Here is an 18159-nt window from a genome sequence, read left to right as displayed (position 1 = left end):
AGGAGGTGAGCTCTCAGCAGGGCCTTGAAGGGAGGAAGAGAGCTAGCTTGGAACAAAACAAACAGAAGTAAAGCTAGGTACTTCCCAAGTGCTTAGTACAGTGCTCTGCACATAGTAAGTGCTCAATAAATACGATTGATGATGATGATGATGATTGATAATAACGATGGCATTCGTTAAGCGCTTACTATGTGCCAAGCACTGTTCCAAGCGCCTTGTTCCTATATATCGAGAGGTTTGTGTAGTAGAGAGATTTACAAAACAAGAGAGTGCTTATGAGAAACCTCTAGGAGCCCGAAAACAGGCTAAACTGATTTTTCAGGACTGTTTTTCTACTAGTCCTGTGAAGAGAAAGAGCTGCTTTCCAGGAGGAAGCATAATATTAGGAAAACTAGTCTTTGGGGGGCATAGAGGGGTGCTGGAGCCCCGCCTCGGGATCACTTTCAGGGCACCACGGTTGTTGAATTATGGAATGGAATGATGCCTGTTGATTTCTGTTAAATTGACATAACGGCTGCCGTGGGTGAGAAGTACCAACTTTGAACTTCTCTGTGTCTTTTATTTGTGAAGTTGGAAGAGCTGCTGGAGGCAGAAGATGCCCTCTCCGAGGCCAACGCTTTAAATAACAACAATGCCGAAGTGTGGGCGTATCTAGCTCTGGTCTGTATGAAAGTGAGTGTTCATTCGCCTAAGCGGTTAATCTATCAATGGTATTGAGTGTTTACTGTGGGCCGAGCACTTATACTAAGGCCTTGGGAGAGAATATTTTAGCAGCACGTAGACATGTTGCGTGCTCACAAGGAGCTTACGGTCTAAAGGAGGAGACAGGCATTTTAAATAAATTGTGGGTGTGTATATAAGTGATGTGGGGCTAAGGGTGGGGTGAATCAATCAATCGAACATATTTATTGAGCGCTTACTGTGTACAGAGCACTGTACTAAGCGCTTGGGAAGTCCAAGTTGGCAACATATAGAGACGGTCCCTACCCAACAGTGGGCTCACAGTCTAAAGGGTACAAAACCAATCGCAAGGATGATGCAGAAGGGAGAGGAAGTAGGGGAAATGAGGGCTTAGTTGGGAAAGGCCTCTTGGAGGAAATGGGATTTTAATACGGCTTATGAAGGTGGGGAGGGTGGCTGGTCTGTCGAATATGAAGGGGGAGAGAGTTCCAGGCCAGAGGCAGGACACGGGCAAGGCACTGGTGGTAATCAATCAATCAATCAATCGTATTTATTGAGCGCTTACTATGTGCAGAGCACTGTACTAAGCGCTTGGGAAGTACAAATTGGCATCAAGTCAGATGAGATCGAGGTACGGTGAGTAGGTTGGGGTTAGAGGAGCGAAGTGAATACGGCAGGGACATCAGGGACAAAGGGGTTGATAATAATACAATATAATTAATACAATTAATAAATTAATACAAATGTATATAAATAATACAATATACAATAACACCAGTACCAGCAAAGGAATCCTGTAGCTAGAGAAGTACAATCCCCACCTGGCAGGCTTTTGCTTTGAAAAGGCCTTTATGGCTTCATCTCTTTTTAGCAGTCAATCAACCATATTTATTGAGCGCTTACTTTGTACAGAGAATCAATCAATCAATCGTATTTATTGAGCGCTTACTGTGTGCAGAGCACTGGACTAAGCGCTTGGGAAGTACAAGATGGCAACATATAGAGACGGCCCCTACCCAACAGTGGGCTCACAGTCTAAAAGGGGGAGACAGCCAACAAAACCAAACATACTAACAAAATAAAATAAATAGAATAGATATGTACAAGTAAAATAAGTAAATAAATAGAGTAATAAATATGTACAAAAATATATACATATATACAGGTGCACAGGCATTGACATAGACGTGCTGTGGGTGGCTGTGAGTGCTTAAGTGTGGAGGTAGCAAAAAAGTGATGAGCTCTTAGTTCACTCAGTCGTATTTATTGAGCGCTTACTGTGTGCAGAGCACTGTACTAAGCGCTTGGGAAGTACAAGTCGGCAACATATAGAGAAGCAGCGTGGCTCAGTGGAAAGAGCCCGGGCTTTGGAGTCAGAGGTCATAGGTTCAAATCCCGGCTCCACCAATTGTCATCATCATCATCATCAATCGTATTTATTGAGCACTTCCTGTGTGCAGAGCACTGTACTGAGCGCTTGGGAAGTACAAGTTGGCAACATATAGAGACAGTCCCTACCCAACAGTGGGCTCACAGTCTAAAAGGGGGAGACAGAGAACAAAACCAAACATACTAACAAAATAAAATAAACAGAATAGATATTCACAAGTAAAATAAATAAATAGAGTAATAAATATGTACAAACATATATACATATATACAGCTTTGGGCAAGTCACTTCACTTCTCTGGGCCTCAGTTCCCTCATCTGTCAAATGGGGATGAAGACGGTGAGCCCCCCGTGGGACAACCTGATCCCCTTGTAACCTCCCCAGCGCTTAGAACAGTGCTTTGCACATAGTAAGCGCTTAATAAATGCCATCATTATTATTATTATTCTACAGAGCAGTATACTAAGCACTTGGGAGAGTGCAATATAACAATAAATCAGACACATTACCTACCCTATTACTCTATTTATTACTCTATTATTACTCTATTTATTTATTTATTTATTTTACTTGTACATATCTATTCTATCTATTTTATTTTGTTAGTATGTTTGGTTTTGTTCTCTGTCTCCCCCTTTTAGACTGTGAGCCCACTGTTGGGTAGGGACTGTCTCTAGATGTTGCCAATTTGTACTTCCCAAGCGCTTAGTACAGTGCTCTGCACATAGTAAGTGCTCAATAAATACGATTGATGATGATGATGATGATACCCATAACGAGCTTACGGTCTAGAGGGGGAGACAGATGTTAATAAAAATCAATCAATTATGGCTATGTACATAAATCCAGCGGGGATAAACATAGGGAGCAAATCAGGGCAACACAGAAGGGAGTGGAAGAAAAGTAGAAGAGGGCTTATTCAGTGAAGAGTACAGTGCTCTGCACACAGTAAGCGCTCAATAAATACGATTGATTGATTGATTGATTGAAGGCCTCTTGGAGATGTGCCTTCAATAAGGCTTTGAAGACGGGGAGAATAATTGCCTGTCGGATTCGAGGAGGCAGGACACTTAGTACACTTAGTACAGTGCTCTGCACACAGTAAGCGCTCAATAAATACGATTGATTGATTGATTGATTGACACGGGTGAGAGGTCGGTGGCGAGATAGACGAGATAGACGAGATTGAGAAGGTTAGCATTAGAGGAGCTAAGTGTGTGGGCTGGGAGAGTAGTGAAGTAGTGATTTGTTGAGACCGATTTGGGTGGGAATAGAGTTCGGAAAGTGGGGAGATGGGTCGGAGAACCATCACGTGGGAGGCGAAGCTCCTGAGATTTCCGCAAATTTCCAAGCCTGGATTTGTTAGAACTGTTAGACCACGGTTCAGGCTGGATCATGGAATTTGTGTAGTCCATCTCACCTTGAGGGAATCCGCAATGCAAGTCAAACTCTCTCGAGTGGGTGTACCTTGCACATGGGTTCCGGGTAAAGTTAAAATTGGGAATTGTGATGATAGCCACATTATGGGCACTCAGAATTCCTGATTTAAAGAGTCCCGTACCAACATTCTTTTGTAGAAGAAAACAACTTAAAGCGACATCGCTGTTTATTTTTTCCTTCTGGGCTAAATCTCAATTCAAAGGGAGGAATAATTGAATTCTGTCAATAAAGGGCTTATGCAGTGCCAGCTGTAGGAAATGCTAAAAATAACTTTGGTATTTGTTAAGCACTTGCTATGAGCCATTAAACTAAGCTCGGGGGTAAATAGACGATTTTAGGTTGAACAGATTTCCCCCTCCCTCTTGGGGCTCACAGTCCAAGTAGAAGGAAGAGCGGGTAGTAAATCCCCATGTAACAGTTGAGGAAACTGAGGCACAGAGAAGTGAAATGACTTGTCCAAGGTTCCACAGCGGGCAGAGCCAGGATAAGTCCTAGTGATCAATCAATCAATCGTATTTATTGAGCGCTTACTGTGTGCAGAGCACTGTACTAAGCGCTTGGGAAGTACAAGATAGTGATCTTTCCACTAGGCCAAGCTGCTTCTTTACTGGGAACAATCCTATGATTTTTTTTTACTATTAAGCACGTTTTGCCTTCAGAATACACTGCAGCTCTGGTCCGGATTGGTTATCACCTTTGCTCCGGAAAGAGATGCCTCCAGACTTTCCCTTTTAGACTGTGCATCTACATTCATTCATTCATTCAATCATATTTATTGAGCGCTTACTGTGTGCAGAGCACTGTACTAAGCGCTTGGGAAGTACAAGTTGGCAGCATACAGAGATGGTCCCTACCCAAAAACGGGCTCACAGTCTTGAAGGGGGAGACATGAAATACCAGCATGGTTGTACTGGGAGCCAGGCCTGAACCTGTGGCTGTGTGGGCCAGGGACTGTCTTAGCACTGAGTTCAATGCGTGGCCTATATTCATTCATTCCTTCATTCAGTCGTATTTATTGAGCGCTCACTGTGTGCAGAGCACTGTACTAAGCGCTTGGGAAGTCCAAGTCGGCAACATCTAGAGACGGTCCCTACCCAACTGGGGGCCCACAGTCTAGAAGGGGGAGACAGACGGCAAAACAAAACATATTAACAAAATAAAATAAATAGGATAAATATGTACAAGTAAAATAAATATTCATTCATTCATTCAATTGTATTTGCCAAGTGCTCACTGTGTGCAGAGCACTGTACCAAGCGCTTGGGAAGGACAAGTTGACAACATTCATTCATTCATTTAATCGTATTTATTGAGCACTGGACTAAGCACTTGGGAAGGACAAGTTGGCAACATTCATTCATTCATTCAATCGTATTTATTGAGCGCTTACTGTGTGCAGAGCACTGGACTAAGCGCTTGGGAAGTCCAAGTTGGCAACATATAGAGACGGTCCCTACCCAACAGCGGGCTCACAGTCTAGCAGTCATTCATTCATTCATTCAATTGCATTTATTGAGCGCTCACTGTGTGCAGAGCACTGTACCAAGCGCTTGGGAAGGACAAGTTGACAACATTCATTCATTCATTTAATCGTATTTATTGAGCACTTTCTGTGTGTAGAGCACTGGACTAAGCGCTTGGGAAGGACAAGTTGGCAACATTCATTCATTCATTCGTATTTATTGAACGCTTACTGTGTGCAGAGCACTGGGCCAAGCGCTTGGGAAGTCCAAGTCGGCAACATCTAGAGACGGTCCCTACCCAACAGCGGGCCCACAGTCTAGAAGGGGGAGACAGACAGCAAAACAAAACATATTAACAAAATAAAATAAATAGGATAAATATGTACAAGTAAAAGAAATATTCATTCATTCATTCATTCATTCAATCGTATTTACCGAGAGCTCACTGTGTGCAGAGCACTGTACCAAGCGCTTGGGAAGGACAAGTTGGCAACATTCATTCATTCATTCAATTGTGTTTATTGAGCGCTTACTGTGTGCAGAGCACTGGACCAAGCGCTTGGGAAGGACAAGTTGGCAACATATAGAGACGGTCCCTACCCAACAGCGGGCTCACAGTCTAGCAGTCATTCATTCATTCATTCAATTGCATTTATTGAGCGCTCACTGTGTTCAGAGCACTGTACCAAGCGCTTGGGAAGGACAAGTTGACAACATTCATTCATTCATTTAATCGTATTTATTGAGCACTTTCTGTGTGTAGAGCACTGGACTAAGCGCTTGGGAAGGACAAGTTGGCAACATTCATTCATTCATTCAGTCGTATTTATTGAGCGCTTACTGTGTGCAGAGCACTGGACCAAGCGCTTGGGAAGTCCAAGTTGGCAACATAGAGAGATGGTCCCTACCCAACAGCGGGCTCACAGTCTAGAAGTCATTCATTCATTCATTCAATCGTATTTATTGAGCGCTCACTGTGTGCAGAGCACTGTACCAAGCGCCTGGGAAGTCCAAGGTGGCAACATCCAGAGACGGGTCCCTACCCAACGGTGGGCTCAGCCCTGAAATGTTCGTGAGTAGAGAGAATAAAGGATTTCAGTAAATCTTCAAATGACAAAATTAAAGGTTATCTTATGCTTTGCCTTTGTATTTTGGAGTCTTTTCGATGTTGAAAATCACACCCCGCCCGTCTCACCATTTCCGGCTTTCTAGGTCTGCAGTCAGAGAATGAGGCTTACCCTGTTCTCAGTGGAGGCCTCGAAATTCGTTCCTGTTTGGGAGAAATCCTACTCTCTGGGAAGGAATTGTGTGTTGTAGAGAAGCAGCGTGGCTCAGTGATGATGGCACTCACTTTGTAACCTCCCCAGTGCTTAGAACAGTGCTTGGCACATAGTAAGCGCTTAATAAATGCCATTATTATTATTATTAATAAACGCTTACTGTATGCAAAGCACTGTTCTAAGCGCTGGGGAGGTTACAAGGTGATCGCGTTGTCCCACAGTATTGATCCCCATTTTACAGATGAGGGAACTGAGGCCCGGAGAAGTGAAGTGACTAGCCCAAAGTCACACAGCTGACCATTCGTGGAGGCAGGATTCAAACCCATGACCTCTGACTCCAAAGCCCGTGCCCTTTTCCATCGAGCCCACGCTGCTTCTCAGTGGAAAGAGCCCGGGCTTGGGAGCCAGAGGTCATGGGTTCCAATCCCGGCTCCGCCACTTGTCAGCTGTGTGACTTTGGGCAAGTCACTTCGCTTCTCTGGGCCTCACTCACCTCATCTGTAAAATGGGGATTAAGATGTGAGCCCCCCGTGGGACAACCTGATCACCTTGTAACCTCCCCAGCGCTTAGAACAGTGCTTTGCCCATAGTAAGCGCTCAACAAATGCCATTATTATTATTATTATTATTCTGCTTTCACTATTATCAGACACACACCAGCGTTCATCCTGCTGTACGGTTTCGTAATAATTTTATCACTGGTGACCGATCTCTGCTTTTTCAGAGTGGAAGGCAGCTGGAAGCTGAGCAGTCCTACAAGTATGCAGTGAAGGTATTTCCCTTTATTCCTTGATTGATTGATAATAGTGAAAGCATAATAATAATAATAATAATGGATGGAAAATGCATGATAGGGTGGGGCTTGGCTTACCCTCAAGAAAACTGCAGGCGCTTGATTCAATTTATCACAAGTCTTCCTGGCAAGAGGCCCTTCCCACCACCGTGGCCATTTATCCTGGGGTTTCATACCCAGCGCTTAGAACAGTGCTTTGCACATAGTAAGCGCTTAAATGCTGTTATTATTATTATTATATGGCTAACTTTACTTGGAAGTCAGGGATCCTGGTTTCTATTCCAGATTTCTCCTTCGAGGAACTAAGATTCTGTGTCTGAATCTATTCCATCTTGCCCCTTCCTCTGGGCACGTGGGGGCACTTGCTATTATTGGTCAACCGGTTTAATTTACGTCATGAATGGAGTGAAATATTGAAAAGATATGACCATTGCAGTTACATTCCCTAGTGGCTATTATTATTTATTATTACTAATGTTTGCTAATAATAATAACAATACTTATGGTATTTGTTAAGCGCTTACTATTTGACACTGCTCTAAGCATTGGGGTAGGTACAAGGTAAGCAGGCTGTCCCACATGGGGCTCACAGTCTTAATCCCCATTTTACAGATGAGGTAACTGAGGCAGAGAGAAGCTTGTGTGACTTGCCCAAAGTCACACAGCTGACAAGTGGCGGAGCCCAAGACCTCATCATCAATCGTATTTATTGAGCGCTTATTGTGTGCAGAGCACTGTACTAAGCGCTTGGGGAGTACAAGTTGGCAACATATACAGTCCCTACCCAACAGTGGGCTCACAGTCTCTGATTCCCAAGCCCATGCTCGTTCCACTGAGCCACTTAAGCATCAACTTTGTGCACAGCACTGTACTAGGTGCATATAATTATACAAGACACAAACATTGGAATATTCCCTGCCCACAGAGAGGTTACAATCTAGGGGGAGGGCGAAGAGCAAAAAATGAACAAACGCCAAAACTCACCTTTCCCATCTCCAGCGCCAGTCCAGCAACAGCAAAATCTCTGACACTGTAAATGTTTAGTGGCCCTGCTTCACTCCCCCTCCACCCTTCCTGACTCTGTGTTCAACTATCAATCAATCTATCAATAGTATTTATTGAGCGCTTACTGTGCGCACAGCACTGTACCAAGCGCTTGGGAAGTCCAAGTTGGCAACATATAGAGACAGTCCCTACCCACCAGTGGGCTCACAGTCTAAAAGGGGGAGACAGAGAACAAAACCAAACATACTAACAAAATAAAATAAATACTAACAAAATAAAATAAATGTTTGATTTATCACCTATCACCTCCAGAAGCTCCAGGGAAACCCCAGGGTGTTGGCCAAGAAAGCCTCTTGTCTGGAGGCCTTCCCAGACTGAGCCCCTTCCTTCCTCTCCCCCTCGTCCCCCTCTCCATCCCCCCCATCTTACCTCCTTCCCTTCCCCACAGCACCTGGATATATGTCTATATGTTTGTACATATTTATTACTCTATTTATTTTACTTGTACATATCTATTCTATTTATTTTATTTTGTTAGTATGTTTGGTTTTGTTCTCCGTCTCCCCCTTTCAGACTGTGAGCCCGCTGTTGGGTAGGGACTGTCTCTAGATGTTGCCAACTTGGACTTCCCAAGCGCTTGGTACAGTGCTCTGCACATAGTAAGCGCTCAATAAATACGATTGATGAATAACTTTTCCTTCCCCGCAGTTGAAACTGAACAATGAGGCCTTGCTCAAGGAGCTCCGTGAAGTGCGAGAGATGGTCGGCTTCGGGGATCCATCGTTTTGAGGCCAAAATGTGGCCAGTTTGGGCCGGGGCCGGCGAGAAGACAGCGCAGCCTTGGCCCTCTCCCTGCCAAAGACCAGGGGTGGCCGAAGCCTATGTACTGGACCGGGCCTGTGGTTGTCCAGGGAACACGGAAGGATGCCCTCATTTGGCCCGGGAGCCACACGTTTTACTTTCTCCTATTTTCTGCAAACGTAACCAATATAATAGACCGAGAAGATGAGGTCCGTCAGTTGCTTCTGTGGTAGTAGTGATAATCGTGATATTTAAGTGCTTAGACACCGTGCTAAGCGCTGGTGTAGATGCAAGATGATCAGTTCGGACATAGTTCGGACACAAAGGGCTCAAAGTAGGAGGGAGAACAGGTACAGACACTTACTACGTGCCGGACACTGTGCTAAGCGCTGGTGTAGATCCAAGATGATCAGTTCGGACATAGTTCGGACGCAAAGGGCTCCAAGTAGGAGGGAGAACAGGTATAGACGCTTACTATGTGCCGGACACTGTGCTAAGCGCTGGTGTAGATACAAGATGATCAGTTCGGACATAGTTCGGACACAAAGGGCTCAAAGTAGGAGGGAGAACAGGTACAGATGCTTACTACGTGCCGGACACTGTGCTAAGTGCTGGTGTAGATACAAGATGATCAGTTCGGACATAGTTTGGACACAAAGGGCTCAAAGTAGGAGGGAGAACAGGTATAGACGTTTACTATGTGCCGGACACTGTGCTAAGCGCTGGAGTAGATGCACGATGATCAGTTCGGACACAAAGGGCTCAAAGTAGGAGGGAGAACAGGTACAGACGCTTACTATGTGCCAGACACTGTGCTAAGCGCTGGTGTAGATCCAAGATGATCAGTTTGGACATAGTTTGGACACAAAGGGCTCAAAGTAGGAGGGAGAACAGGTATAGACGTTTACTATGTGCCGGACACTGTGCTAAGCGCTGGTGTAGATGCACGATGATCAGTTCGGACACAAAGGGCTCAAAGTAGGAGGGAGAACAGGTACAGACGCTTACTATGTGCCGGACACTGTGCTAAGCGCCTGTGTAGATACAAGATGATCAGTTCGGACACAAAGGGCTCAAAGTAGGAGGGAGAACAGGTATAGACGCTTACTATGTGCTGGACACTGTGCTAAGCGCTGGTGTAGATCCAAGATGATCAGTTCGGACATAGTTCGGACACAAAGGGCTCAAAGTGGGAGGGAGAACAGGTATAGACTCTTACTATGTGCCAGACACTGTGCTAAGCGCTGGTGTAGATCCAAGATGATCAGTTCGGACATAGTTCGGACGCAAAGGGCTCAAAGTAGGAGGGAGAACAGGTACAGATGCTTACTATGTGCCGGACACTGTGCTAAGCGCTGGTGTAGATGCAAGATCAGTTTGGACATAGTTCGGACACAAAGGGCTCAAAGTAGGAGGGAGAACAGGTATAGACGACGTTTACTATGTGCCGGACACTGTGCTAAGCGCTGGTGTAGATGCAACATGATCAGTTCGGACATAGTTCGGACACAAAGGGCTCAAAGTAGGAGGGAGAACAGGTATAGACGCTGACTATGTGCCGGACACTGTGCTAAGCGCTGGTGTAGAGACAAGATGATCAGTTCGGACATAGTTCGGACACAAAGGGCTCAAAGTAGGAGGGAGAACAGGTATAGATGCTGTGTGCCGGACACTGTGCTAAGCGCTGGTGTAGATACAAGATGATCAGTTCGGATATAGTTCGGACACAAAGGGCTCAAAGTAGGAGGGAGAACAGGTATAGATGCTTACTGTGTGCCGGACACTGTGCTAAGCGCTGGTGTAGATCCAAGATGATCAGTTTGGACATAGTTTGGACACAAAGGGCTCAAAGTAGGAGGGAGAACAGGTATAGACGTTTACTATGTGCCGGACACTGTGCTAAGCGCTGGTGTAGATGCACGATGATCAGTTCGGACACAAAGGGCTCAAAGTAGGAGGGAGAACAGGTACAGACGCTTACTATGTGCCAGACACTGTGCTAAGCGCTGGTGTAGATCCAAGATGATCAGTTTGGACATAGTTTGGACACAAAGGGCTCAAAGTAGGAGGGAGAACAGGTACAGACGCTTACTATGTGCCGGACACTGTGCTAAGCGCTGGTGTAGATCCAAGATGATCAGTTCGGACATAGTTCGGACACAAAGGGCTCAAAGTAGGAGGGAGAACAGGTATAGACGCTTACTATGTGCCGGACACTGTGCTAAGCGCCTGTGTAGATCCAAGATGATCAGTTCGGACATAGTTCGGACACAAAGGGCTCAAAGTAGGAGGGAGAACAGGTATAGACGCTTACTATGTGCCGGACACTGTGCTAAGCGCTAGAGTAGATGCACGATGATCAGTTCGGACACAAAGGGCTCAAAGTAGGAGGGAGAACAGGTACAGACGCTTACTATGTGCCAGACACTGTGCTAAGCGCTGGTGTAGATCCAAGATGATCAGTTTGGACATAGTTTGGACACAAAGGGCTCAAAGTAGGAGGGAGAACAGGTACAGACGCTTACTATGTGCCGGACACTGTGCTAAGCGCTGGTGTAGATCCAAGATGATCAGTTCGGACATAGTTCGGACACAAAGGGCTCAAAGTAGGAGGGAGAACAGGTATAGACGCTTACTATGTGCCGGACACTGTGCTAAGCGCCTGTGTAGATCCAAGATGATCAGTTCGGACATAGTTCGGACACAAAGGGCTCAAAGTAGGAGGGAGAACAGGTATAGACGCTTACTATGTGCCGGACACTGTGCTAAGCGCTAGAGTAGATGCACGATGATCAGTTCGGACACAAAGGGCTCAAAGTAGGAGGGAGAACAGGTACAGACGCTTACTATGTGCCAGACACTGTGCTAAGCGCTGGTGTAGATCCAAGATGATCAGTTTGGACATAGTTTGGACACAAAGGGCTCAAAGTAGGAGGGAGAACAGGTATAGACGTTTACTATGTGCCGGACACTGTGCTAAGCGCTGGTGTAGATGCACGATGATCAGTTCGGACACAAAGGGCTCAAAGTAGGAGGGAGAACAGGTACAGACGCTTACTATGTGCCAGACACTGTGCTAAGCGCTGGTGTAGATCCAAGATGATCAGTTTGGACATAGTTTGGACACAAAGGGCTCAAAGTAGGAGGGAGAACAGGTACAGACGCTTACTATGTGCCGGACACTGTGCTAAGCACTGGTGTAGATCCAAGATGATCAGTTCGGACATAGTTCGGACACAAAGGGCTCAAAGTAGGAGGGAGAACAGGTATAGACGCTTACTATGTGCCGGACACTGTGCTAAGCGCCTGTGTAGATCCAAGATGATCAGTTCAGACATAGTTCGGACACAAAGGGCTCAAAGTAGGAGGGAGAACAGGTATAGACGCTTACTATGTGCCGGACACTGTGCTAAGCGCTGGTGTAGATCCAAGGTGATCAGTTCGGACATAGTTTGGACACAAAGGGCTCAAAGTAGGAGGGAGAACAGGTACAGACACTTACTATGTGCCAGACACTGTGCTAAGCGCTGGTGTAGATCCAAGATGATCAGTTCGGACATAGTTCGGACGCAAAGGGCTCGAAGTAGGAGGGAGAACAGGTACAGATGCTTACTATGTGCCGGACACTGTGCTAAGCGCTGGTGTAGATGCAAGATGATCAGTTTGGACATAGTTCGGACACAAAGGGCTCAAAGTAGGAGGGAGAACAGGTACAGATGCTTACTATGTGCCGGACACTGTGCTAAGCGCTGGTGTAGATACAAGATGATCAGTTCGGATATAGTTCGGACACAAAGGGCTCAAAGTAGGAGGGAGAACAGGTATAGATGCTTACTGTGTGCCGGACACTGTGCTAAGCACTGGTGTAGATCCAAGATGATCAGTTTGGACATAGTTTGGACACAAAGGGCTCAAAGTAGGAGGGAGAACAGGTATAGACGTTTACTATGTGCCGGACACTGTGCTAAGCGCTGGTGTAGATGCACGATGATCAGTTCGGACACAAAGGGCTCAAAGTAGGAGGGAGAACAGGTACAGACGCTTACTATGTGCCAGACACTGTGCTAAGCGCTGGTGTAGATCCAAGATGATCAGTTTGGACATAGTTTGGACACAAAGGGCTCAAAGTAGGAGGGAGAACAGGTACAGACGCTTACTATGTGCCGGACACTGTGCTAAGCGCTGGTGTAGATCCAAGATGATCAGTTCGGACACAAAGGGCTCAAAGTAGGAGGGAGAACAGGTATAGACGCTATGTGCCGGACACTGTGCTAAGCGCTGGTGTAGATCCAAGGTGATCAGTTCGGACATAGTTCGGACACAAAGGGCTCAAAGTAGGAGGGAGAACAGGTATAGACGACGCTTACTATGTGCCGGACACTGTGCTAAGCGCTGGTGTAGATCCAAGGTGATCAGTTCGGACATAGTTCGGACACAATGGGCTCAAAGTAGGAGGGAGAACAGGTACAGACTCCTGAGCAGTGTGGTCTAGTGGATAGAGCACAGGCTAGGAAGCCAGAAGGACCTGAGTTCTAATCCTGCTCCATCACTTGTCTGCTGTGTGGCCATGGGCAAGTCACTTAGTCAATTGTATTTATTGAGTGCTTACTGTGTGCAGAGCACTGTACTAAGCGTTTGGGAAGTACAAGTTGGCAACATATACAGTCCCTACCCAACAGCGGGCTCACAGTCTAAAAGACTTAATCAATCAATCAGTCGTATTTATTGAGCGCTTACTGTGTGCAGAGCACTGTACTAAGCGCTTGGGTAGTACAAGTTGACAACATAACTTCTCAGTGCCTTGGTTTCCCCATTTGTTAAATGGGGATTTTTTAAAAAAATGATATTTGTTAAGAACTATGTGCTGGGCACTGTACTGAGCACTGGGGCAGATACAAGCTAATCAGATTGGATTGAGTTCCTGTCCCACATGGGGTACATAGTCTTAATCCCCATTTTACAGCTGAGGTAAACGAGGCACAGAGAAGTCAAATGACTTAAGGTTACACAGCAGGGAGGTAGCAGAGGCAGGATTAGAACTCAGCTTCTAATCCTAATGAGAGAGTCTCTCATTCCCAGTCCTGTGCCCTTTCCACTAGGCCGTACTGTAGAGTTCATCGCGGTCACTCCTGAGGGTATAAACTTCCCTGGGGACCGTGGAGGGATCAGTAAGGGGGAAATTATAGCTGGAAGTCAAAGACGGGAAGTTGGGAGGGGTGGGGAAAAAATTGATGGGAGATGGTCGCGGTGAGAATTTTACCTGGGAATACGGGACCCCGGACTCGAGCCTGCAAAATTAAATAATGATGGGAGGGGGGCAGGTGGGACAGTGGAGATCAACAGTAGGATGGGGGAGAGCTCCGTTAAGTGTGTGAGGGAATTTGTGTGAGGGAATTTGAAAACCAGGGTAAGAGGGTGAGCCCGGACAACAGGGTTGGGGGTGGTGGTGGGGGTCACTCCGGGTCAGTGATGAGCCCACTGTTGGGTAGGGACCGTCTCTATATGTTGCCAATTTGTACTTCCCAAGCGCTTAGTCCAGTGCTCTGCACATAGTAAGCGCTCAATAAATAGGATTGATTGATTGATTGATGGAGAGGCCCTCGTTTGAAGAAAGAAAGAAAGGTTCGGATCAGCAACCCGTTGGGAATCAGTCAGTCAATCGTATTGATTGAGCGCTTACTGTGTGCAGAGCACTGGACTAAGCGCTTGGGAAGTCCAAGATGGCAACATATAGAGACAGTCCCTACCCAACAGTGGGCTCACAGTCTAGAAGGGGGAGACAGAGAACCAAACCAAACGTACTAACAAAATAAATAGAATAGATATGTACAAGTAAAATAAATGTATAGAGTAATAAATACGTACAGACTTATATACATATATAATGCACACAGCCCTACTCTCGTAGGCAACAACCATAAGAGTATTTGCTGAGAAGAAGGTTGGGGGACAGTGGGAAGCCCGTGACTTTTTTTTTTAAAAAATGGGGTATTTGATAAGTGCGTACTATGTGCCAGGCACTCTGCTAAGTGCTGAAGTAGATTTAAGGGAATCAGGTTGGGCACAATCATTGTCCTACATGGGGCTCCCAGTCTTAATCCCCATTTTACAGATGAAGCGATTGAGGCCCAGAGATTAACTGACTCGCCCAAGTTCACGCAGACAACAAGCGGCAGTCAGGATTAGAACCCAGGTCCTTTTGAGTCCCAGGCCTGTGCTCTATCAATCAAGCAATCAATCGTATTTATTGAGCGCTTACTGTGTGCAGAGCACTGTACTAAGCGCTTGGGAAGTACAAGATGGCAACATATAGAGACGGTCCCTACCTAGAGAAGCAGCATGGCTCACTGGAAGGAGCCCGGGCTTTGGAGTCAGAGGTCATGGGTTCAAATCCCCACTCCGCTAATTGCCAGCTGGGTGACTTCGGGGCGAGTCACTTCACTTCTCTGGGCCTCAGTTTCCTCATCTGTAAAAATGGGGACTAAGGCTGTGAGCCCCAAGTGGGACAACCTGATCACCTTGCATCCTCCCCAGTGCTTAGAACAGTGCTCTGCACATAGTAAGCGCTTAACAAATGCTATTATTATTATTATTAACCACGTTGCTTGTGATTCTTTGGCACCAAACATTCAACTCCAAAATCCCATCACCCCCCCAGCAGAGCTCCTTTAGCGTTGAGGGTTGGGGCAGCCCGTGGATGCTGGATCTGCCTTGCAGTGCATTATCGGACACGCACTGTAAAAGACTGTTGGGGATCATTTTTTCTGGGAACATCGGGCCCCTTCCCCTACATTAAAAGGGAAAAGATCCTCAAAGGAAAGACCCAACCCCCACGCTCCCAACTCTGCCAGTTGTCAGCCGTGTGACTTTGGGCGAGTCACTTCACTCCTCTGGGCCTCAGCTACCTCATCTGGAAAATGGGGATGAAGACCGGGAGCCTCCTGTGGGACAACCTGATCACCTTGTGACCTGCCCAGCGCTTAGCACAGTGCTTTGCACATAGTAAGCGCTTAACAAACGCCGTCAGCAATCAGTGATCACCTCCGGACTGTAAGCTCCTTATGGGGAGGGGACGCATCTCCCAGTTCTGCTGTGGTCTCCCAAGTGCTCCGTACATAATAAGCGCTCAATAAATACCACCTCTCCTCAAACCCTGCTATAATCTTCAGACATGCACCCCTACCACTAACTCTGGGGAGGTGGGCATGGCCACAGGTTGTCCTACGCAGGTCTCTGACTTCGGACAAGCGGAATGACTCCTCCTGCTTTCCCTGAGGATCCGATTGTCGAACTTGTGATAAGCGGAATGACTCCTCCTGCTTTCCCTGAGGATCCGATTGTCGAACTTCTGATAAGCGGAATGACTCCTCCTGCTTTCCCTGAGGATCCGACTGTCGAACTTCTGATAAGCGGAATGACTCCTCCTGCTTTCCCTGAGGATCCGACTGTCGAACTTCTGATAAGCGGAATGACTCCTCCTGCTTTCCCTGAGGATCCGACTGTCGAACTTCTGATAAGCGGAATGACTCCTCCTGCTTTCCCCGGGTTGGGTAGGGACTGTCTCTATATGTTCCCAATTTGTACTTCCCAAGCACTTAGTACAGTGCTCTGCACATAGTAAGCGCTCAATAAATACGATTGATGATGATGATGATCAGATTGTTAAACTCTCCCTGCTGGGAAAGCTGAGGTCTCAGAACCCCAAATCCCTGACCCTGCTGCCTTGGTGTGAACGGGAAAGGAGCAATTGTGAGTGGGCAGGCAATAGGAGTAGGAGAGAAAAGTTAGTTGTGTGGGCGAAATGATTTTTGTTCTTCCTTTTTGCCAAACCCTACATTTCTCTCCTCCCAAACCTCTATAAAAACCCACATCAAGCCAGGTTAATACACCTGATACTGGTCCCTCACTCACTCAATCAATCATATTTATTGAGCGCTTACTGTGTGCAGAGCACTGGACTAAGCGCTTGGGAAGTCCAAGTTGGCAACACATAGAGACAGTCCCTACCCAACAGTGGGCTCACAGTCTAAAAGGGGGAGACAGAGAACAAAACCAAACATACTAACAAAATAAAATAGAATAGATATGTACAAGTAAAATAAATAGAGTAATAAATATGTACAAACATATATACAGGTGTTGTGGGAAAGGGAAGGAGGTAAGATGGGGGGGATGGAGGGGGGACATAAAAGTATGGGTATCATATTAGCAAACCAAGAGATTATTATTTCATTCAATCGTATTTATTGAGCGCTTACTGTGTGCAGAGCACTGTACTAAGCGCTTGGGAAGTATAAGTTGGCAACATATACAGACGGTCCCCACCCAACAATGGACTCACAGTCTAACATTTCTATTTTTCTGCTTTATCTGGAGGTAAGGAAGTAGTAACCAGACTGTGAACCCGCTGTTGGGTAGGGACCGTCTCTATACGTTGCCAACTTGTACTTCCCAAGCGCTTCGTCCAGTGCTCTGCACACAGTAAGCGCTCAATAAATACGATTGATTGATTGAAATGATTTTTGTTCTTACTTTTTGCCAAACCCTACATTTCTCTCCTTTCTAACCTCTACGAAAACCCACATTAAACCTGGTTAATACACCCAATACTGGTCACTCAACTAAACCATAACACTTACACGTAAAAGTATGGGTATCATATTAGCAAACCAAGAGATTATTATTTCATTCAATCGTATTTATTGAGCGCTTACTGTGTGCACAGCACTGTACTAAGCGCTTGGGAAGTACAAGTTGGCAACATATACAGACGGTCCTCACCCAACAATGGACTCACAGTCTAACATTTCTATTTTTCTGCTTTCCCGGAGGTAAAGAAGTAGTAACCAGACTGTGAGCCCGCTGTTGGGTAGGGACCGTCTCTACGTTGCCAACTTGGACTTCCCAAGCGCTTCGTCCAGTGCTCTGCACACAGTAAGTGCTCAATAAATACGACTGTTTGATTGAAATGATTTTTGTTCTTTTTGCCAAACCCTACATTTCTCTCCTTTTGAACCTCTACAAAAACCCACATCATGCCAGGTTAATACACCCAATACTGGTCACTCAACTAAACCATAACACTTATATGTAAAAGTATGGGTATCATATTAGCAAACCAAGAGATTATTATTTCATTCAATCGTATTTATTGAGCACTTACTGTGTACTACGCGCTTGGGAAGTACAAGTTGGCAACATATACAGACGGTCCCCACCCAACAACGGACTCACGGTCTAGCATTTCTATTTTTCTGCTTTACCTGGGGGTAAGGAAGTAGTAACCAGACTGTGAGCCCGCTGTTG

General features: G+C 46.0%; 1 protein-coding gene across 4 annotated transcripts in view; it reads left to right on the top strand.

The window, feature by feature from the left end:
* The window catches only part of CFAP70 (cilia and flagella associated protein 70), an 86655-nt gene extending 77599 nt beyond the window's left edge, over nucleotides 1-9056 (top strand). For 2 of the 4 annotated variants that reach the window (XM_038743997.1, XM_038743994.1), the window contains exons 24-25: nucleotides 571-672; nucleotides 6979-7081. In XM_038743997.1, coding sequence (XP_038599925.1) covers nucleotides 571-672; nucleotides 6979-7047 — 171 coding nt within the window. In that variant the 3' untranslated portion in view covers nucleotides 7048-7081. Of the gene's footprint in view, nucleotides 1-570; nucleotides 673-6978; nucleotides 7082-8760 lie in introns of those variants that run through there. The other 2 variants (XM_038743998.1, XM_038743996.1) reach the window with 2 other exon arrangements.
* Nucleotides 9057-18159: the final 9103 nt, after the last annotated feature.

The sequence above is a fragment of the Tachyglossus aculeatus genome, chromosome 3 (genome assembly GCF_015852505.1).
Source record: "Tachyglossus aculeatus isolate mTacAcu1 chromosome 3, mTacAcu1.pri, whole genome shotgun sequence".
In the NCBI taxonomy this organism is placed as follows: domain Eukaryota; kingdom Metazoa; phylum Chordata; class Mammalia; order Monotremata; family Tachyglossidae; genus Tachyglossus; species Tachyglossus aculeatus.
Note: the sequence above shows the minus strand (reverse complement) of the source record. Positions and strands in the feature narration are given on the sequence as shown.